The 23,137-nt window shown below is 41.8% G+C and overlaps 1 protein-coding gene across 3 annotated transcripts in view; it reads right to left on the reverse strand.

Annotated features, from left to right (window-relative positions):
- The window catches only part of nrg1 (neuregulin 1), a 45,708-nt gene extending 22,796 nt beyond the window's left edge, over nt 1-22,912 (reverse strand). For 2 of the 3 annotated variants that reach the window (XM_083930323.1, XM_083930322.1), the window contains exons 1-3: nt 22,618-22,912; nt 21,537-22,520; nt 8,398-8,536 (exon numbers count right to left, since the gene is read on the reverse strand). In XM_083930323.1, the coding sequence (XP_083786449.1) occupies nt 8,398-8,536; nt 21,537-22,239 (842 nt within the window). In that variant the 5' untranslated portion in view covers nt 22,240-22,520; nt 22,618-22,912. Of the gene's footprint in view, nt 1-2,324; nt 2,393-8,397; nt 8,537-21,536; nt 22,521-22,617 lie in introns of all 3 variants that reach the window. The other variant, XM_083930321.1, reaches the window with a different exon arrangement.
- Between the last annotated feature and the right edge of the window lie 225 nt (nt 22,913-23,137).

Below are 23,137 nucleotides of genomic sequence, written 5' to 3' on the forward strand. Positions count from 1 at the left end.
TAGGTTTGAATACTGTTTTAGCAGCAGACTGAAATTTGCATGTACGTATGCGACCATTCAAGACAAGACTAGTCTTGTCTGTAACACAATCCTAGTGTCATGACCCCACCCAAATAGCAACATATGTCGTTTTTCCATGATATGGAGTCAACTGGAATCGCTCTTTTTGGTTTTAGATAGCTCATTACTGTACCTTGTACCTGTTTTGGTACCAAGGCAGCTGAGCTGATACTAAAAGGTGGACTCAAAGTTATAATCTGAAAGATTTTCATCTAATTAATTGTCTTTTATGTTCCTGTCTATCAAATAGAGAGTTAAAACAACTCTCTATTTGGTGATTGATCATATGGCCCACTAATGAAAGCACTTGTTTTTGCTGCTTTGCCGAGAAATACATTTGAGTGTCTTTGGGGACATTCCCTCGCAAAATTCAAATGCAGCGCCCTATTAGTGACGCTTTACATCAGTCAGCAGTGATTGGTCGGCCCAGATGGAGCTAGTCACTGGAGCGTATGTTGCGTTTCATTGTAAGGTAATGAAATAAAGAACTTTCAACTTGAGTCTGGTTTGTAGTAAGGGCAGAAGTGTAATAGGAAAATGTGTGTGTATATGGATTTAAAAGGGGAACATATATGAGACGGACCGGAAGTAGAGAGGTGACTGTGTTTCAATAAAGTCTACCAAAAAAAAGAAACAAGAACAGAACAGAAAAACTTGCTTTAATGTGTCTGACGGCACAGGTCCATTTCATTACCATTGACCCACAATGGAGGATCAAAAGACAGATAAAGCACAGTGACCGTGAAGGTGACGAGAGGGAGGCTCTGAAAGAACCATGAACATAGAAAAGAACAGGCTGCCTGCTGTTACATCTTAAAGGCAAAGAGGCCAATAAGGTATCTGAAATCTTATGGATTATAACTTTAAAACGCTGCAGATCACTAATTGGTCAAAGTGGGACATGTGACATCCTGCACAAACCCAAAACCCACAAACCCTTTTAAAGTAGCTTAGCTAAGTCAAACCATCAATAGCAACAGCTGTTTTTTTATTCACTCGATATTCACAGATTTTTAAAAATGGCAGCCTGCAAAACTATGATGTATACTACATAGACTACGCCATATAACTGACAAAGTGTAAATATTCCTCTTTTTGGGTGCTGATAAAGGATTCAGTGAGTGTTGTGTTGAAGATGATATTGAGCATTGCTACGGGAGTCGGCTGAGAATCCCGCCTACATTGTGGGCTTACTATCTGCAGTGGTAAATGAAACGAGAAAAGTACTGGTACCAAAAGAATGAGTCGAGTGGAGAAGAGCCATATCAGTGAAAACAGAACTATAGGTTATATGTTATACAGCATGGCAGTTAAAAAGAGAATTAAGGGTTCCCAGTAATGACTGTTAAGCCCCTTTCGCACATGAACTGCAACCCTGCAATTATCTAGACATTGCCTTGAAGAGCTATATGTGAGTTGGACCGGACATAAACAGATGCTGCCAGCTCCCTGGTTGAAAGTCTGTGAAATGTAGGATTGCATGTATGTGTTAATAGAGCAGGATTCTGGAGCTTCTGACGATAAGGGACGACGGCGAAATCATCTAATTTGTTAGTGACCAAATTATGAACCAGCTTTGTGACTGAGTGTAATCCGTGTCGTGTTCTGCCTATTGCACACTCTTTCCAGGCACCACCCCTCCTTGAAACTGAACAAAGTATTTCCAGTAAGTGGGAACACGTCTGGCACGGGCAATGAAAAATGTCAGGGCCTGATTTGTTTGGCACTGTGAATTTGTTTGAGAAAAACGGCTTTAGTCATGATGACCCAGCAGCCCAAACAGTGATCAAACTCTTTTTTTTGGACTTGAGTTAATACTGCTATGCTACCACACGGTGGTCAGTCAAGCATTGGACCATTGGGGAAAAGTTCGGATGCAGGGATACCCGTTACAAGAGTGTTCCCTAGGGGAATGGGGTATGGCTGAATTGGGAGAACATTAGGTAGACAAGACACACCACTTCAACACTAGATGAAGGCAGTTCACTGCTCTGAACAGCATGGATGAGGTGTGATGAGATGTAGTACATGCAAATTTTAGTGCACTACTCCACAGGAAAGTGTGCTTAAGCCTTCAAACCCATGTATAGGGCTTAGGCTAATAGAAATAGAGTTATAGCAGGAACAATGCCTAGCTTATCATTAGATTTGTATCACTGCATATAAGGGAAACATGGATTCCTCCACCATTTTTTAGAGAAAACATGACAGGGGTGAAACACCAGCAATGACATGTGGGGTTGAATACAGTTGTGTTCACATACGTTTTGGGTCTGAGACTGTCTTAAGCACAGCTTGTTCACATCGGTGCCCAGTGTATCCCGCCAAGCACCTGGTTGATGGGTAGAAAGGAAAGAGATAACAGTACTGACATGTTACAGACAAGACATGAGAACGCATGGACAAACACAAAGACATCCAGTGTACATTCACAAAGCAATGTATTTAAATGTCCTATTGCAGTGGTTTTAAAATGCTGTGCTATGAGTGGGGGAAATATTAGGGCGCACTCACACTGTCCATCCGTACCGTGCCCCGTGCTTTAGGTTACTTGTCCCCCCCTCCATCTCCCCCGCGGCCCAGGCCCGTTTGTACTCACACTATTGATTGACGCCATCACGATGCGTCGCTTTGTTTACAAATCTTTCCATAGACCTCAGAGTTTTTGTGGGTCTTGTCCGACTGTTTTTGAATCTTTTCATCGACCAAATCTGCAGTAAACACTCCACCTCTGCATCACACCAACGTGAACCTTTCACCGCCATTGTTTTAAATGTCCACGCATGGTCCGTCCTTCTTTTTTCTGTGTCCGAACAGGCGCACATAAAATGACGTCAGAACAGCCATTGGTCTCGTGCTCGTGTCCGTACACGTACGCACGCTCGTGCTCGTACACGTGCAAACGTGCTTTACAAAAGCCCACCTCCCCCAAACGGGCAGGCGCCGGCAAGGGTACAGTTCCTAGAAGTGGTACGGTTGCACTCACACTGGTCAAACGAACTAGACTTTACCCGTGAAACGTCCTGGGGAACGGTACGGAAGGACAGTGTGAGTGGGCGCTTAATGTGACTCATTACACGTCTGGATTTTAAGTGCCATCCATTGATCTGGGAAGGGTTTGCCTTTTGGGCAAGATTTGTTCTTTTGTGAGTGAATGGAGCAAATGTCACCTTGAACAATGTTTAAGGATAGGCAACTAAAGCACTTGTTTAAGGCTAGAGAAATAATCTTGTTACAGTTAGTATAAAGGTCTGTGACAAGGCACAAACTCCGGGTTTCCTGCTTGAGTCAGATGTGCTACAGAGCTTACAGCAGGTTTCCATTGCGGGTGTAATCGGCAGGAACCACCACAATATATCCAGAGATGGGCGAGCAGCTGGGTGCATTTCTCTGCACCACTGTTTTCTAACTTCTGTAAATCATAAATGAGTCACAGAGTGTGGTCTAGGTCTACTCTATATGTAAAGTGTCTTGAGATATGAGAGTAAGAGCTATGATTGGGCACTATGAATAGAACTGAATTGAATTGAACTGAACTAAATCGAATAATTTTGAATTGAATCGAGTGTGTGTGTGTGTGTGTGTGTGTGTGTGTGTGTGTGTGTGTGTGTGTGTGTGTGTGTGTGTGTGTGTGTGTGTGTGTGTGTGTGTGTGTGTGTGTGTTCATAAGAGCAGCAGACGGACAGCCTGCATGCTCATCTCTGGTGCTCTCTGTTTAGACACAACTGACAAATGTGTGTCACAATAATAATAATTTTTAAAATAAATTGCAAGCAGATCTTATTTATTCTTATTCTAAAAAATTAAAAAAAGGAAGAGAGGCAGGAAAATCAAAAGGCTTTGCAAGCAGTAATACATATATATAGATATATATATATCTATATATATGTGTGTGTGTGTATATATATGTATATGTATATATATATATATATATATATATATATATACATATATATGTATATGTATATATGTGTGTGTGTATATATATATATATGTATATGTATATATATGTGTGTGTGTATATATATATATATATATATATATATATATATATATATATATATATATATAAAATGAGACTCATATCATTTATATCATGTCTAATAGGTGTGTTAAATTGTTTCTTGTAGTAGATCAGTGTGATTTCTTGCTAGATTTCCACGTGGCTTACAGAAGAAATGGACCAGATACTGAAAGACTGTGAGCTGTTCGCAGAGCCCTGCAATGTGGCGTGTCATATGTGAACTGCACAACTGATTAACATCAGCGCCGAAAAGAGGCAGGCAGCATTGCCCAGTGCTTTATTGTACTCTCCACCTTCTTTAGTATAATAAACATAGACCATACCAAGCCAGGCTTTAAAAGCACTATGACTCATAAGTATACATACATACATACATACATACATACATACAAGAATACAGGCCAGGTTCCTACACCGACACATTAAAAAATGAAAGAAAATAAAGGGAGCCGTCACTTGTGGTGGAGAGTGGAGGTGTGTGTGCTCTTCTTCATGTCCCACACTACACACTGAACAACTGAGGCACATTTAATTAAACTGTTATGATGCGCAGTGTAAATACATATATTTTTAGATTACGTTGGTGATAATTACTTGGCTATATTCATTCATAGCGGAAGGCTAAAATGTATAGGGTAATAAATAAAAAATTTCTGAGTAATCTATTTATTGAGGACCAGACAGCCCACAAGCGCAACACACAGTTATTAGACTACTGATTACATTATGATTGCTTTTTTAATGATAAGTATGTTTCTAAACTACTCTGTAACAGATGTGGATAGATTGTTGGGCTTACTGCTGGTGTAGCCCTGGGTTGGAAGTCTAAAAAATATGCTGCACGGCAACGGGCAACTACATCTGGATAGTCACTCCGGTCCCTGCCAGGACTTCTTACAAAACAGTTCCCAGTGATTCAGCGGAGGCTCTGGGAGGTGAGCACTCTGTCCTCCTACTGCTAACACTGACAGAAGTCACAGCTGGACTGGAGTGAATATCTGCCGAATATCCAACTTAAAACTAACTTCACCGCTGTTTGTGTAGGACTTAATAAATACTGTCTTAATTGATTAGTCATTTTCGGTCGTGTCAGACACAATAGAAGACGGGAGGCGGAGAAGTGTCTGTTCACATTCCGTCCCACGATGCATCTCCATATTCCCAAAATGCATTCTGTGATTCCCAAGATGGTGCTATTTGCGAATCGGGTCATGCTGTGTGTCTCCTCATGTGGTTCACTCCTTGGACGTGTTTGGTGGCGCTCTGTAGGAGCAGCCTAGCAAGCCTATTTGGGCAGTCCGGACTTTGCCAAGCTTCCTAATGCCAACTATAAAGGGCTCCCCCTGGTGCTGGAGGAAATATGTCAAAACTTAGTTGAGAGTGCCTCTGCTGGAGGGGTAACACCCTCATCACCATAGGCAGAGACCCTTCCCACAACGCAGGGCACTGGGGAAGGTTATCGCAGGCCAGTACTACTCCAATTACCTGCTCACACTCTGGGAGAGCAGCAACAGGTGAGCTGACCTCAATTGATTGGAGCTGAGGGAAGCCACACCGGGTGTGGCTCATCCCCCTGATTTAGACTGCCACTGATGAACTGTTTTTAAGACAGTCTGAGAGAAGGGAGGGGAGAGAGCACTAAGACTCATATGCAAGAGCTACTGATGAACTGGACGGAGGGACAAACACCACACCAATTTATCTAAAGTTAAAGAGAATTTTCAAGAATGTTACAAAGTGGTGCATGGTAGTGTGTGAACAATCAAAATGATTGCCTTTTGGACCATGAAGCTGAGGAGGGACACTGATGCTTAGTCCTAACAGTAAAAAACGGACTGTTTGAGGCCTGTCCAACCGCTTCCAGACCAAGCCCAACCCCTCTCCGCTCTGCTCTCTCTCTTTTTTTTCTTTTTTTTAAATAACTGCGTGTTGTTTGAGAAGAAGTAAAAACACAAACAGTTAATCATTGTCAATTGGACTCTCTCTCAGTGAAGGACTTCTGCAGCTTCTGATCTCCCCCTCGTACTTGGCTGCCTTGTCCCTCAAGTGCTCAAGCTTGAATCGCACGTTGCCCAGTTCGGCCTGCAGGGGGACGTTATCATGCTCCCGCTCCGCCGTGGCTTGCTCCCTGGCTTGCTGCAGGTTGAAAACCTTCTCCTGGGCGCATCTGAGCTTGTCTCTGGTGGTGCAGATGTTGCACTTTACCAGTGCCTCCATGTCGGCCTGACCCTGCAGGTGGTGGATTAGTTGACTGTTTAGTCAACTCTTCAGCCTGCTTTGAGTAACCCACCCTCTTCTCCTCTGGCAGGGCTTTAAACCAAGGGAGTACTTCGCAACGGCAAAGGGTAACATCTCTCATCAGCTATAAAAGTCTCCAGGTCCAGTAAAGTGAACCACTACCGCGGATTTGGAAGAATTTGTGTGATCATGCCCCCCTAACCCGCTGCCTTGAAACTTGACTTGTGCTCTCTTCATTTCAGTTGTTGGGCTGAACTCACCTAGGCCAGCCTGCTCACAATAGGAACAGGATTTTTAGTAGATCAGGCAGGCTGGTAACTTCATAAGACGAGTGTGGTGTCGGCATTGCTCCACCATTGTATGACATGTGAATGGAAACACTTCAAACATCCACTATAACATACGATACAATACATAACGTAGAAGAAACTCTGCGACCATCTCATCTCTTTTTAGCTCCAGATGAAGCTGCATTAGCCTCCGCCATCACTAGAAAGTAGAGCCGATTAGGCACTCAAAGGGACGCTGCGACGGATGACGGACAGGAAGCTCGGCAAATCATTTTAAAAGGACCGAATCAAATGATTGGTCAAACTTTTATCAGAAATATATGAGAATTTAATATTGATAACTTTCAACACCTGGTGGATTTCTTTTACATTTTAGTGCCATACACTTAGATTAGGAAAGTGTAAAGTGTATAAATGGCAGAAAGGTAAGAACTGCTTAAAAGGGTAATTTCTGTATTTTTCAACATGCACCTTATTTCCCTAAGTACGTTTGCGTAAGTGACTCATGGCAACAACTTTTTTTTTTTTAAATTGGTCCAGTATTGAGCATTAGCGCAGCAGCCTGGATGCTGTGAACTGGCTACAATGTAATCAAACAGGGCACCTCTGCACCGTCAATGTACATTTGCCAAAAGTGTTTGCCTTTGCCACTGACAGGCCCAGATTGTTATTATAAGTATCCAGCTTAAGAAAAAAAAGTTGTTGCCATAAGAAACACGGAATACACAAAATACACAAAAATACATGGGGAAATAGGGCTGGTTAGTCCAGCCCCTGTATTACGGCTTACAGTACACCCCATGGGACCTCAGCTCCTGAAAAATCGACATTGGTTTCTATTGAAATGGAACAATTCTTTTCTGGTCCCAGTCATTATCTGTCCTGGATTACACATGTGATTTTTGCAGAATTAAATGACAATTTTTCATGTTAAGAGTTTGACAGTTTATTGTAAGATTGTTCAGTAAAAAGTTCTGGAAAAAGCTGAATGAGAATCATTACATTTCATCATTCTTCACATTATCACACTTTCCTCCACTTCTCAACTTTCAACATCACATAGGCGACATAATGACTGGGACCAGAAAAGAATTGTTCCATTGCAATAGACATCAATCCAAATTTTTCGTGAGCTGAGGTCCCATGGAAACCATATTATAGAGGCGGGACCAGCCCTGTTCGGCTGTTAAGTCGTGACGTAGTGCCCTTTCAAAATATGATTTCCGGGTCCAAACTGTTCCAAGCCTTGTATTTTTACCACGCCACAGTGCTGTGTTCCCCATTGTTTGAACAGATCTGAGTTAAAAAACAAAACAATGTAATTGTCATTTTCTCTTTCTCATGGATGAAAAAGGTGTCTAAATGAAGTTAGATGTGATTGTAATTGTTCACATGTTCGGCCGTTGTCTGTTTTATTTCAACAGAGTGTTTGGACCCGGAAATCATATTTTGAAAGGGTGTTATGTGAGACTTAACAGCCAGATAGCTTCCAGGTACACAAATATAGAAAATCCCCTTTAGGTCACATCAAAAAGTGATGACATGGGGTCCTGTCCAATGTAATAGCTACTGTTACAATTTGAACATATTTTAACGGCAGTGTAGCAGGCTTCTTCTTACCCATATCTATGAGGCTGATTACAATTGGTAACGCTCATTTAATGGTAAGTGATGACATTTGAAACGTGTTGGTTACCATAAATCACAAGAAATGCTTTATAAAATATTCAGTCAGACGAAAACTTGAATCAAAGTCAGTCTTACAACCTACTGTCCCTGTCATACCTGCAAAGAAACTTTGTGCTGCCTGGCATGATTTCAAGGGTGAAGCACTCCCCTCCATTAACACAGTAGTTCCTCTGGCTGGCAGTGCAGCGTGTCACATGACTGGAGGTCTTGGTTGTAGTGGTGGTGCTGGTGGCAGCTGCAGAAGATAACCGCAATTAGTGATGCAAGAAAACAACACATGGCTTACACTGAGTTACCAGTAGCTAAAATCCATCCATGTTGGCTGCATGTTTACTGAGTGTTAAGAAAACAATCCCACAGTGTAGTACTCCCAAAAGGAAACGTGGATCTAAAATGGCAGCTGCAATAAGATTGGATTCAGGTCAATTTATTTTAATGGAGACTAAAAATATTAAACTTAATATATTAAGTTTAACTAAAAAATTTAAAATGTCGATTGACACATCTCAAATCCTTATGTCATTATTTTACTCTCCATTTATATTTTCAGTATGTTCCAATTACTCATACTACTTAATTGAAGCACAGGCTTTGTTTATTTGTTTAAAGACCACAACCAGAAAAAGTGAAACAGCCATATTCAGCCTGGTAATTGGAACATCAGTAGTGCCCATGTTGTTGCTCTTAAAGATAGAGAATGAGAAAATTACACACACAAAGATATACAGGAAATACAGTTGAGATCAAAATTAATTAACCAAAAAATACTTGATTTATTCTGAAATACTGTTAGTTTTTATTGGAATTTAATTCAATAGAATATCCTCCGTGTCTATACCACTGCTGTATGAGCATGTTTTTGTTTTTTTTAAACAAAGACAAAAACAGTGATCAAAATCAGAACACTTTGAGATCCCTCCCAGTTATTGGTGTTAATGTGCACCTGGTGACAGTTGACTTCATTGTTGGACACGCCCTATTTATCTGCAGCTCTCCTGGTTACTTTGTAAGATGGAAGCTGCTCTAAGGAGACTGAAACCCTGAGACAGCAGGTTGTCCAGATGAAGGCCAAAGGGATGATCCTCTCAGCCGTCAGAGAGAGGTTGGGCGTTCACACAAGATTCACAAGATTGAAACTTTACAAGGACACAGATTCATTTAAGTCCCTCAAAAAGGCCGGTCGTCCACGTAAAACAAGTGCACGAGAGGACAGGATGATGAGAAGACTCTCAATGGGGAATCAGTTCAACACTGCAGCTGGAGTTGGTCTCCAGTTCAGTGCTGAACAGGACAAGGATCTGTCTCTGCACAGTGTCTCCTCATTTAAGACTTTTTGGACTGGAAGCCCACTCTGCAGTGACCAAACCTCTCATCAGCAGAAAGAATAAAAAGGCTAGACTTGCCTTTGCTGAGGAGCATGTTGTGTGGACAGAGGAGAACTTGTCCAGAGTGACTTCAGTGATGAGAGGACGTTCAGTTTATTTGTGTCTGATGGAAACATTATGTTGGGCGTAGGACTGGGGAAAGACTGAACCCAAAGTGTGTAAAGAAGTCAGTTAACTCTGGAGGAGGAAGTGTCATGGTTTGGGGATGTTTTCTGCAGCAGGAGTTGGGCCTCTTGTACAGCTCCATGATATTCCCATAGAGAATTTCTGTAAAATCCTTGGCAACAAAGTAATGTGTAAGAAACCCACTGCACTTAGTGAACTGTGGAAGAGACTGAGTCAAAATGGACCAAGATCAAACCAGAGCAGTGTGAGAAACTAGTGATGTCCTGTGGGAACAGATGTGCTGAAGTCATTCAAAGCTGTGGCCTCTAAACTTCCTGTTCATTTTTCAGGAAGTGCATCAGCTCTGTTCTGTTCACATTTTAGAGAATTTGATGTATTATTTCACAAACCCGCAACCCATCCATTATTAATTAACTGCAGGGCCGTGGATTTAACTGCAGTCCATGAATCTCTGATCTCACTATCTGCAGTAAAAATATCGCCCTACACCACCCTCATCTCTCCCCAAGTCTCACCTGTTGTGTTTCTGATCGGTGACTGAAACTGAAAAGATAGTTATATTAGGAACAGCATTGAGCCGAACAGTGTTCTTAACTGTCAAATCTCTAAATCTGTTTGAGAGGTGATTAATATCATATAAACTTGTTAAACAACTTGGACAGCATCCAGGAACTATCCTATTTTCCTTCCCTCCTTTTCCAAATCAAATCAACAGATTAAGCCTGGATTAATACTGGAGCAAATGACCTAAAGCACCTTTCTGGAAAGAAAAAAAACATGAAAAAAAAGGAGATCTTCAGTAAAAATTCAATAAAAATTTTTTAAATGGAAAACATCTATAAGAAAACAAAGAATGTCTAGCTATGTTCACTTAAGTAAGAAAAATCGGTCAATTATCTAAAAACGACGTTTTTGGGGTTATTGATATAAATGTGAACTGTGTCTGTGTACATTATATTGACACACAATCTTCTCACTGTTTCTGAACTGAACTGGTTATCTTTTCTGAGAGAAAGTGCGCTTTATTTTTGACAAAGCCCCCCCTAAAATAAATTCCACTAGACACCACTACTTCAGACCTAGTTTCTGTTGGTCAATGGTGCACTCACTTTCTTCTGTCAACGTGCCAACAATTCGCCTGACCAAACCTCATTTTAAGACACAAACACCCATGGATGCACAGATGGAAGCAAGCAGATTCGCTACCTACAAAACATGAGCACTGGGCATGGAAATGACGACTGCATCGGTCTGAAACTAGCGATGATATCTGCGTTGTGTGCCTCTGTGGAAGATGGAGCCCTATCAAATCTAATTGAATTGAAATTGAGATAACCACATAATTAGTGAATATGTATTCTGAAAAGAAAAAATAAAGTAAGCCTCAAGGGGATGAATGGATACAGTGATTTCCTACTATTTACATGTTAACCCATCATTGCACAGAACATAACCCCAAGTGAAGCAGTTCAGTTACCTCTGGGTCTAATTCGCAGTGAGGGGACGATGGAACATGAGAATTGGAGCAGGAGGTTTATATATGCAATATATAAATGCAATATATCACATTCCCTTTACTGCACCGTCAGTGTGGACATTTTAGAATTTTGCGATTTTCACTGCTTCAATGTTGCATCTGTGGCTGCTGGTAATGCAACCATATAAAAGTCTACTATACTGGGCTATTTTCATAATTTTAATGACTGCACAGAGGTCCGAGGCTATAGATGTCAGGCCTGGGCAGGAATGAGGACTCAGATGCAAAGTTGAACAGGTTATGCCGGCTTTTATTCTAAAACCAAAACTGAGCTGCACTGAGCTAGAAAAAACACAAAACAAAGTCACTCCGAACAGAAGGAAAACAAAGGGACTATAAAATAGGTTTCTCCAAAAAACAAAGCAGACAAAAGTGAATTCAAAATCAAAATCACTCTTCTTCAGAGGAAAAACTGAAAAACAGAAAACAAGAGCCTGACAACACTCAGACTCAAAGGCCGGGACAAGGCTGTGGAATCGGGGTGGACGTTTCCGACATGACGGACGAAATACTCTGGCAACGAGACAGGGGAAGACACAGACTATATACACATAAGGAAGGGGGAACACAGGTGGAAACAATCATGGATCAGGGGGAAACGTCAGACCGGTGACACAAGAGGAAGGGCAAGTGACCTGAAACAAGAGGAGAGTTACTTTTCAAAATAAAACATGAACTTCACAAGACAGAAAACCCAAAGACAGGACAGTCCTCACCGCGGTGTGACAATAGCATGAATGCCTAGGTCTAACAACGCACTTGAGTGGATGTGTTCGAAACCTCTTTAAATCAGCAGCTTAATATGGGTAGAAAATATTGATATTCAGCAGTAGTTTCTGCTCAGTGCAGCGGGTGTGTCAGAGATGCCACAGTACCACATCTGGAGAGTTTTGGTTACACTGCTCAAAGCAGAGCAGCTGTTGAGCACACTGAAGAGATTAATGCAGATTTCTCTGCTGGTGGATCAGAAACATTAAACCAGTGAGCAGTGACACGGTGCTGGAGATTAGCCAACAGGCCACTTCACTCCTCTGCTGTTCAAGCTCTTTGGGCAGAGCTGGGCTTGAATTAGCAGAGCAGCAGTCTGCTGCAGAGGATGGTGTTTCTATCAAGTGGTGTCAAGGACAAACTGTGATGCACTGCACCAGCAGAAATCTCCCTCTGCATCATTAACTGGAATCACAGCAGGGCATCAGTGACTGGTGAAAAAGATTTTGAAAAGAACTCTAAATGTGAATTAAATACTGAATTACAATTACTTACTAAACTAAGTAAAATTGTAATGTGTAATGTGTGTTTGGTTGCCAATACAAAAAAGCATGAAAAATTTATTTTGTTTTTTAATATATTTACTTATGTTATGACCAGTGGGGTGTACTACGAAGCCTCGCTGTATCACCATGGGGATTTATGCTGCCAACCCAACCTGGTCTGAGGAGGTTTTCAGCTCAGACTTAGAGCTGAGCAATAATAAGGTGTGCTGTGCTATCCATATCGTAGCTGCTCTCAATCCATTGCTCAATATGTTTGTGGCGTTTCTGAGCTTTATGCCCACTCAAACTGTCATGGAAGGATTTAATAGTGATTCAGGTAAAAGAAAACCTCCACCCCGTGGACAGTGGTAGAGTGGAGGCAGCGCGTGCATGCGGGGTTCCTCTCCCATGCAAGGTGCATTAATGTCTAGTTTTTAAAAAATCCAATTCTTATGCCACATGGAAAACTTATTCACTAAAAGTTATGGTGTTAAGGTCAGTGTGGACTATTACACCTTTGCATTTGTAACATTCTACATTTCTATAATCCATTTATAGGATTCCCCAAACACATAGGTGCAATTGACTCTACACATGTGTAGGTAGACAGAGACAGAGACCGAGACAGAGAGAGCATGCCGCCTGGGCAAAGATGCTCATGCACAGATCATTTTCTGTGCTGTGTTCTTCTTCACCTCTGGATAAAAGTGTCTACTCTACTTCACCGTGTTGTTGTGGCATCTGTACTACCACACGTCACATCCTGCTGAGAGTTATAGGGTAAACAAAAGCCCGGTCAAACTGTGGCTTGAACGACACACACAAATGGAGGTGTTTCTGGGGTGGAGACACGCCTTATACCAGGTATTACAGTCTAATGGAAACGCCACTCATGTCTATAAAACTAGAGGAAAGCCATTCTTTCTCCTCTTGCCTCTTATTTCAGCCTTTCTTCCCTCTCATCATCTAGGGACCAGCTGCCGGCTGTCCCAAGGAATGAGTATGGCCTGCCAGGAGTAGGACCATCAGCCATTTTAACCAAACTGGTCACAAGGACTACCATGACCAGTTTGGTTAAACAAAGAGCGATCTGATTACCTTTTTGTTTAAGAGCACACAACCCGGACAAAAAAATGACTGTCTTCAACCTGGGTAACAAGGACCAGACACTAAAATCCCACAAACCCAACTTCCCTTTCCCTATCCTATGGATTGGTCACTCAATTGCAACTGGGCATTAATTACATGTAACGAGACTTTACTTGAAATGCTAAGCCCTAAGACTATAACTATGTTATATGTTTTTAATGAGGATTATGTTGTGATCGTGTTTATTAAGTTGGGTTGAGGATGTTTATGTTAGAAATGCTTGTGTATTTAAAGTGAATTCCCTGAAATATAGATTAATGCAGGTTGGATGTTGGTTTTGCAATTTTCAATCATCATCACTCTATTGGGATTAATGGCGAACAATTATGCATTTGGCATAGTTATCTCCTCTCTAAGAGGCGCAGACTCCACCAGGTGAGCTAAAGCTACCAGGATGATCTGCAGCCTGTGATTGAAGCTGATGATTACTCATTTTGAAGCCTCTACCAGCCAGTGAAGAGAGCTGAGGGCTCAGCAGTCAGTGACCCAGTATTATAGACTTACTTTTACGTGGTGTTATGTCCTTTTATTTTTATTTTTTTATTTTTTTATTTTTATAGCTTTTCGTATGAAATTGATGTAAGTATTGATTCTGATTTGTCTTCACTTTGAAGCAAAACTTTTTTCTTAAATATCTACCGAAGCACAATAAAGGAACTAGGGTTGAAAAAACAAAACAAGGTGTGACACTTTCACTAACCAACAGCAGGGGGAGGGACAGCAGGATCATCTTGGCCAAATGTGAGAGGGTCCTGACACTCTCTTAAATGGAACGTTATCCTGCACGTTGAGAGAGATTCAAACACGCCGCTAACATGCTTTCTTTGTTCTGGCCACATGTTCAGGACCATGAACAAAGGAACACATTCCTCCAGTGCTCCTCCACCCTCCCTCCCTCTCTCTCTCCCTCTCTCTCTTACACAGACACACAGACACACACAGACACACACACACACCTGTGTTGTCTTGATTAGTTTGCCTCTCGTTAGATCTATTGTGTGTTTTGTTTTTGCTTTTACTTTCTTGTAAATAAATGTTTATGTTTATAAATACGTTTGTTGATTTAATATTACAAAAAGATGAATGATGACAACCTTTCCTAGGGAGAACTCCCAAATCACCTCAATTGACTAGCTTTTGAAATAGTGATTTTGATCGTGATAATTAAGTTAATTATTAATCATAATCATAAATGAATATTTCAGTAATTTCATTTATCACGTCCCATGAAATATACTGATAATTTTCCCCTTTAATTGCAGACATGTTAGAACAATTCAAAATTCGTCAAGACCTCTCTCAATTTTTCGGGCGCAGATTTTTTTCGATGGCCAGTGTGACTTGTTTTGTTTCCCATCAGTGACCTCTACTTCTTCTACTCTGGTTTACAGAAGGATTACAGCCACGTGTGGCTTATAGCGCCAATTTATGTCAAAACTATTGATGGAAATGAACCTAATTTGCATTTATTTTTTGAAACATTTCAAAAGTTCATTTAAAATTCAAAACTTAACAACTGAATGGAAACACAGCTTATAAAAGCAATTTGGCTTCAAACCTTTGGGCAAAATGTCAGCTATAACTCCATTATTGGAATAATACAGAACCTCCTTTAGTACTGTGCTGAGGAAGTATATAAAGGATACTTTTCTTTTACATACTACTTAAAGCTCATCATTACTTTCAAAGCTCGTCTCCGTCCAACAAATGAAGTTCAAATTCATAAATACAGTTAATGTCTCTAGTTAAAGTCTTGACTTTTCTATTTTTATCCGACACATCAGGATTGTAGTTGGGATGAGAACCAAAATGAAAAGAATCTTTCAGAGAATGTCATAGTGTAGATGTAATCCATTCCCAGGAAACAAATATATCTATCATTTCAGTGAACAGCACTTGCTTTTTCAGAATTCAAAAATGTCCAAATGAAAGTCATTACATAATTACAACCAATTTATATCATGTTCTATCATTCATGTATGTTAATAAAAAGAAAAGAAACCTTCGCAACCCTACAGAAAATGGAGGATTTCTTAGAAACCCTATAGATTATGGTTGTTAGATTTATTAAGGTAAGCGAGAAATATGGGATTGGTCAGATACATTTCTGTATACTTCTGGTTATGGTTATAGTTATGGTCAGCAGAAACTAGCTTTAACACATTGAAGCTGAAATCTGTAACAATTTGGAGTAAACAAATTACCCCAAATGTTTTTAGCCAATCCATAACTCATTCTCATTTACAAGGCGCCAAATAACGCACCAGGCTTTTGACTGCCAACCCATCTGCTGCAGAATAAGACACCCTGTGCAAGTGTTCTAGAAGTAAGAGCGACATAGTCCAAGTAGGGAGGACGAGGGGATGGTGGATGGATCAAACGGACACTTTGGCCCAGGAGAATGCAGTTCCTGTCCCATTCGTTTCCTGTTCATCCCATGTGTCACTTTAGCTACGTTACAAACATACTTATTTTAATTCAAGTCAAAGTTATCTCAAGACACTTTACATGTAGAGTAGGTCTTGACCACACCAACTATCTTTTCCTAACCCCAACCAAGTGGTTTCGTTGCTTAAACCTATAACCACATACTTTAGTTCTGTTTGAGTTCACAAGGTTAATCATGTGTTAGCTGTGTTTAAGACAGCGACCACAGTTTTACTCAGTGCGTTGACGCCATGTGACGCCATGTTACGCCACATGGTCCTGAGAAAGCAGTCATATGTGACGAGTTGAAATGAGAACAAACAAAGAAACAACACACACACAGGGAGGGAGAGTGACTTCATTCTCTGCTCAGGACGCCATTTCTACACTGTGTCTTTACATCGCAAATATTTCTTGACTGCTATATAAATGTTGTGAATATCAGGTACAGCTGCTTTAAGCCTCATGTTTATCTCCAGAGATGGCCCCTTCCATCGTTCAAACACTTGCATTTCCACAATTCATCCATCAATACTTGCAGATCCCATAAACTACACAGAATCCTGCTATGTGCCCGTGCAATTAGTAAATTCACACAAACTTTAGTGTACAACCACTTTGGACAAATATGCATATTGAAAACAACCTACAATATTGAATACTTTGCAATATGGGTTAAAACTTTTTAATACGTTTTAAGGGCCTTAACCTGGGATGGGCGGTTCTTTTTGACGTTGTGGGTCAAAGAAATCCTAAACAATCTTTCATCATATTATAATTCAATTCTTCTGAGAGAAAACTAGTTTTCTGAACCTCCTCTTGAGCCTGTTTTTCGGGCTTTAGAAAATCTAGCTTGTGACGGGAGACTGTGACCAATCACTAGTCATTTCAGAGAGAGAGAGCGTTCCTATTGGCTCAGGACAGAGAGGGGGGAGGCAAGGTCTCATTCTGCTTTAAATTCTGGTGTAACTTTTTTCGTTATTGCTCACAGGCAGACAGACAGGCGTGAGACATGATGACACACACACACAGACTCATATATTTAAACTATACCAGTGTCGCTGTCTCGACTGGTAAAAAAAGACAAGCTAAAGTGAACACTTGTGTCTTTCCACTCCAGAAATATGAGATAAATCCATTTCTGTAAACATATGTTTAAGTGGACCTTATATTCTTTCCCTAGTTTCTGTCATATATATATCTTATTATAATGTCAGCTGTTGATGCTTAACATGACCAAAGTTTCATAATAATAATGAGGTAAAGGTGTTGTTGGGTAACCAGTCTAACCCCCATGAGCAGATCTGCTCAGGATACAGACTGTTGTCAACACCTTCTTTCACACAGTTTTTTTCTACTTTCTTGGCGTTCTGACATTTAAGCCTCAAGGATTTTCAAATAAGATCATCAGCACGCCGGGCATGCCCACGAAGTACAGCTACGCACAGCTCCGGTAGAACGGGCTGCTGTTTACTACATGTAGCTACATGTGAATGGAAGACAAAGCTGTTATTCTGGTTGCATGTGTTGTTTAGTGCTCCCTAATTTCAGACCACACTCCTGCTCCAACATGTTCAGTTGTGTTGTTTTGTGTTTGGTTTAGAAGGCTTTGTGTCTGACTCTTTACGTATGATGGTATAAAATCCCACAATTCACGCAGTTACTGTCAAGTCTTCTGCAGTAGTACGGATACAGAAAACGGTACAGTGGATTGGAGACCAGGAAGTGTTGACCAATCATAGCAGACTGGGCTTTTCGGGAGGGGGTCTTAAAGAGACAGGCACTGAAACAAGGCGGCTCAGACAGAGGGTGCATGCAGGTGCAGCAGCCGTGAGCAGTATGAGAACAATAGAGTATATAAACATGTTCAAGTAGAAACACCAAATACATGTATGAACCTTAAAAAGAGTATAATAGTTCCCCTTTGACTGTCCCCAGCAGTTTGGAGGCAAGACCTGGAATCTTTTCTGGGGTCATTAAGAGCTGCAGAATTTAATTATTTCATCATTAATCAATTTAATCACGAGTCTGGTGAATAGCGGCACCGCCATTACTGCAGTTGGCTCTCCCTCCAGTATGTGTGTGCTTGCGTATGCATGTGCTTGAATCGGAAGTGTACCTTTTGTACTTTTACCTGTACGGCCTCAGACAGTGGCACTCTTCATGAGGTAAAGGTTTGAATCCATGTAGACCGTACGGCCTCAGACAGGGGCGCTCTTCATGAGGTAAAGATTTGAATCCATGTAGACCGTACGGCCTCAGACAGGGGCGCTCTTCATGAGGTAAAGGTTTGAATCCATGTAGACCGTACGGCCTCAGACAGGGGCGCTCTTCATGAGGTAAAGGTTTGAATCCATGTAGACCGTACGGCCTCAGACAGGGGCGCTCTTCATGAGGTAAAGGTTTGAATCCATGTAGACCGTACGGCCTCAGACAGGGGCGCTCTTCATGAGGTAAAGGTTTGAATCCATGTAGACCGTACGGCCTCAGACAGGGGCGCTCTTCATGAGGTAAAGGTTTGAATCCATGTAGACCGTACGGCCTCAGACAGGGGCGCTCTTCATGAGGTAAAGGTTTGAATCCATGTAGACCGTACGGCCTCAGACAGGGGCGCTCTTCATGAGGTAAAGGTTTGAATCCATGTAGACCGTACGGCCTCAGACAGGGGCGCTCTTCATGAGGTAAAGGTTTGAATCCATGTAGACCGTACGGCCTCAGACAGGGGCGCTCTTCATGAGGTAAAGGTTTGAATCAATGTAGACCGTACGGCCTCAGACAGGGGCGCTCTTCATGAGGTAAAGGTTTGAATCCCTGTAGACCGTACGGCCTCAAACAGGGGCACTCTTCATGAGGTAAAGGTTTGAATCCATGTAGACCGTACGGCCTCAGACAGGGGTGCTCTTCATGAGGTAAAGGTTTGTGTCGTTCATTCAGTTGTTTCCAAAGTTGAAGTTTCCACTGCTGTTGGAGCAGCAGAGAATTGCACAGATCCTTCCTGACTTCCTGGACTTCGTTGTCAAAAGTAATGCTGCATAAAAAGTACTTGTAAAAGTAGAAAAGCTTCACTTCCCATTCTATCTCTTGCATACTGGAGGAAGATGCCACTGCATTAATGGCGGCTTGTTCACTTCACCAGATTCGTCTATAGCACTGTAAGAATCCAAGCTTGTGCGTGGTGTTTAAGAATTGTTTTCGTCATCTACTCTCATTTGCATATGTCACTTGGAACAGATGTTTCCAACTCTCAGGTTGGTTAGAGCATTTAGCATTAAAAAAAATTGCTGATTGATTTGAAAATTGTGTTCTTCTACATTGCAACAGAAATTTGAATTGGATTAATCATTCAGCTCTAATTAATTCATTAAATCCTTCAAACTATCCCTTTAAGTATGCGGAGCAACTATCAGCCGCAACAGTAACATTATTAATCATAAACATGTTTGCAGGAACCCCTCATACGAACAGATATGTTCTTATGTGGTACGTACAAGTAATTTAATATAATAAATCAATCAAAAATCCATATTCCAGATGGGTCGCCTGACCAGGAATCATAATGCGTTTTATCTCAAAGAATTTTGAGTTTTAACATGATACCATAAATAACTCAAATAAAAGACAAGTTTAATGTCAGAGTAAAACAGACTTAAAAAAAAAAGTATTATTATGTTCACCAGATCATCATGCTAGGCAATTTATTAAGAGGTGTTTATTTGATTTCATGATCTCATTGCCATATTTGGGCACAGAAAGTTCTAGAGTTAGTTGCTCCTGACAGTTTACCATCACCTGCTGTGGGATGTAATATCTATGTGACTGCATGGACCACTTTGTTTAAGACAAAGCATCTAACTTTGTGTCAAATCATCATAAATCATTGACAGTTGTTTGTTAATAATTCATTATTGTTTCCGGTCCTCTACTGTTTGTCTGCTGATTTCTGACAGCAGGAATTGAAGCTCTGCTGGGTGAAGTTCTTCTTTTTACTTGTTGGTAACCTTCTTGTCAATGAAACCTCCTCACACACAGAGAGCAGGACAGCACGCCTTATATGGCAATGATGTGGCTGTTGATTATGCTAATGATGAAATGTCGTGAGACGTGAACAGGTGGTGATTTACCACAGTTAAGAGAGTTAAGTGGATCTGACTTGGAACACTCAAACAAAAACAACTCACAGAAAAAAGAGAAGTGTAGGATAAGAATACAAAGATGTTCTTGCATGATGCCCATTGACCCACTCCCACCAGCAAACACAACCATTTCTATTTGTTGGAACACATGAACAGGTACTGTTGCAAATCAACACGGACTTTCTGCAGTTGCACGTTAAAACTTCTGCACCACCATTTTGCCCAACTGTTTGGACTTTTGTTACCGTTATCAAGAAATGTCCCACTTTGTAGTTGTAGCAGTTAGTTACATGCATCATCTGTGCTGCTGATAAAAAGAAACAGCACCATATATTTTCACTTAAGCATTAGTTGGAAACTGACCTCCCCTGAACCACCATCACTTAAGATTAGCTAACCCAGATACAGAGTAATAAAGCACACAGTGAGGTGACTACAACACATATGACATAGTGGCAACTGGCAGAAAGGCAGAATTAGTGGGTTGTTTTTCCCTGGGGCGGAGGGATGGAGAGGGCATCAATTAGCCTCTAGCAGACTCTGACCTTGAAATGGAGCACAGGCAGAAAACAGGAAGTCTCCCTTTACCACAGCCCGGAGCTCCGGTTTGTCTCCCACATCATTTATTGATTTTCACTTTTTCATATGACTGAAATTGTGCATCGACACATTTTAAGGATCTTGCTGCCTACCAGCTAAGACATTCAAAATAACACCATTACAACATCCATTCATTATACCGTGTCTGCGTTGGGATTTAATCTAAGAGATCATTAATACTTTAAGAGGAAGGAGTGAATGTTAGAAATTATACATTCACTCACTGTAGGAGTAGAGTGTGCTTCCCTGCACACCTATCAGCAGAGCAATATTTCAGAGGCTTAGTCATGGGCCTCTGTGCTACACTCTGCAAGTCCCAACGTGTCTGCTTTCAGACAAAGTCCTGACACTTCCTGGCACAATTGATAGAATGCACCATTCAATAACTCAATGATAAAACAGAGTAAAAAAAACACTTGAATCATTTTTATAAAAACACTGAGCTTCTCTGTACAATGATGAAAAAAGTCACAGTCCAAGGTTACGTAGGACTCCAGCTTCCCATGTCCATGATTACATCCTATATCATGTTAAATGGGAGACTAGTTTTTGAACAAAGGGTCATTCTGTCTGAAAAGAAAACCAAATTCCAAAACCTTTACTTAACTGTGTGTGTGGTACTTACAGATTGTTGGGATGATGATGTCGTTGATTTCATGCGTTGTCTGAGGGTGGCGAGTCTGCTTTGGGACAGTGGGACGTTTATCGTTGTATTTCAGTGTAACAGAGGTATCAGGCTGTGTCACTAGTGGAGGCTGAGGCATGTACGGCCCTCGTGTAGACTTCTCTTCCATTAAGACGTCAGGATGTCCTGGGGTAATGGCGGTGGTCAAGGAGACAAGGGTCGGAGATGATTGAGGAATCGACACAGTTAGTCCCAGTATGGGGGTAACTGATATGATAACTGGGTCCTGTCCAATGCGTTTAGGATCCAAGTGTGTGGGTGGTTCGTACTCAAAGATCTTATCCACAAATACCCATTTGAGGCCAGCTGTGCAGAGGGCTAAGCTAAGCAGACAGGCCAGGATGGGAAGAATGCAGATTTTCTCAGAGTGCAGGCAATTGTTAATCTGTTCCATCTCTATGCACACACAGCAGGTCCCTGGCAAGGCCACAATTCCCAAAGCCCCCAAATGCTCCCCTTCACCATCACCATCACCACCACCACCACCTCCTCCCTCTGCGCTGTCCTCCCCACCCTCGCCAGCTGCCTCTGTCTCCTCTGGCTTCTCCTCTGGGACTTGTCCAGTATCAACAGAGCTTGTGGGGGAGGCCGGTCCAGGCGCGGGAGCTGGTCCTGCGGAGATGTCCTCCATTCCCTCAGTCATCCTTTTCCAACTACTGGATGAAGGGTCTCTGAACACCTCAACTATTAACTCAGAGCATCACACAGTGGCTGTCTGCCACCGGTCTCCTCGAGTATGTTTTCCATCATGAGGCTGCAGAGTCAGAGCTTGGATTTCAGAGAAAGGCTCTTTATAGTAAGTCAAACCTTGTTAACAGCCTGGGCGGTCTGTAGACAGTCTTCTGCACACGAGGAAAAGGAGTTCCTTACTCATGCTTTCTCACAGGAAACGCAATCAGTCTATTAATAGAATTGGCAAATTGGCTGCAGGCAGAAACAGAAAAGATTACCAGAGAATTTGATCCCTTAAATGTTCTGCAAGGTCTACTAGAGAGCAGTGGCGGAATAGTAACTCACTCACCTGAGCACTTTGGCAGAAGAGGCGGTGTCGATGTGATGGGCCAGCTGCAGTAGCTGTAGTGCAGAGGACAGGACGGCCGGGCACTGCAGTGGCAGGAGAGACATGCTGTCTTGTCTGTGAAGCTCCAAGTAGCTGAAAGGCTGAATCATCGGGGAGCGGCAGGTGCCCTTCCTCTCAGCACAGCCACAGAAACAGATGAGTAAGGGGAAAGAGAGAGAAAGAGAATCATAGAGAGAGGGAGGGGGAGGAGGGGCTGCAGTAGCACAGAAGGGCAGAGAAGACGGGATACTCCCCTTTTTCTTCTCTCACCCCTCCTTTCTCAGTCTTTCCTCTCCAAGTGGTGAGCAGGGCAGCCTTTGGCCTCCTCCCTCTCTGCCTCTCTTCCTGTCTGGTGGTGTTCGTGTTCTCTTTGCAGGCTGCTCCCAATCCAAGCACAAAGCATCCAGCTAAGCAAGTTCCTACTTGATCCAATTAGAGCGCAAGTCAGCGAATCACAGGCAGACAAACTGTTGTAGCCACC

Source organism: Echiichthys vipera (genome assembly GCF_963691815.1).
Source record: "Echiichthys vipera genome assembly, chromosome: 16".
NCBI classification, from domain to species: domain Eukaryota; kingdom Metazoa; phylum Chordata; class Actinopteri; order Perciformes; family Trachinidae; genus Echiichthys; species Echiichthys vipera.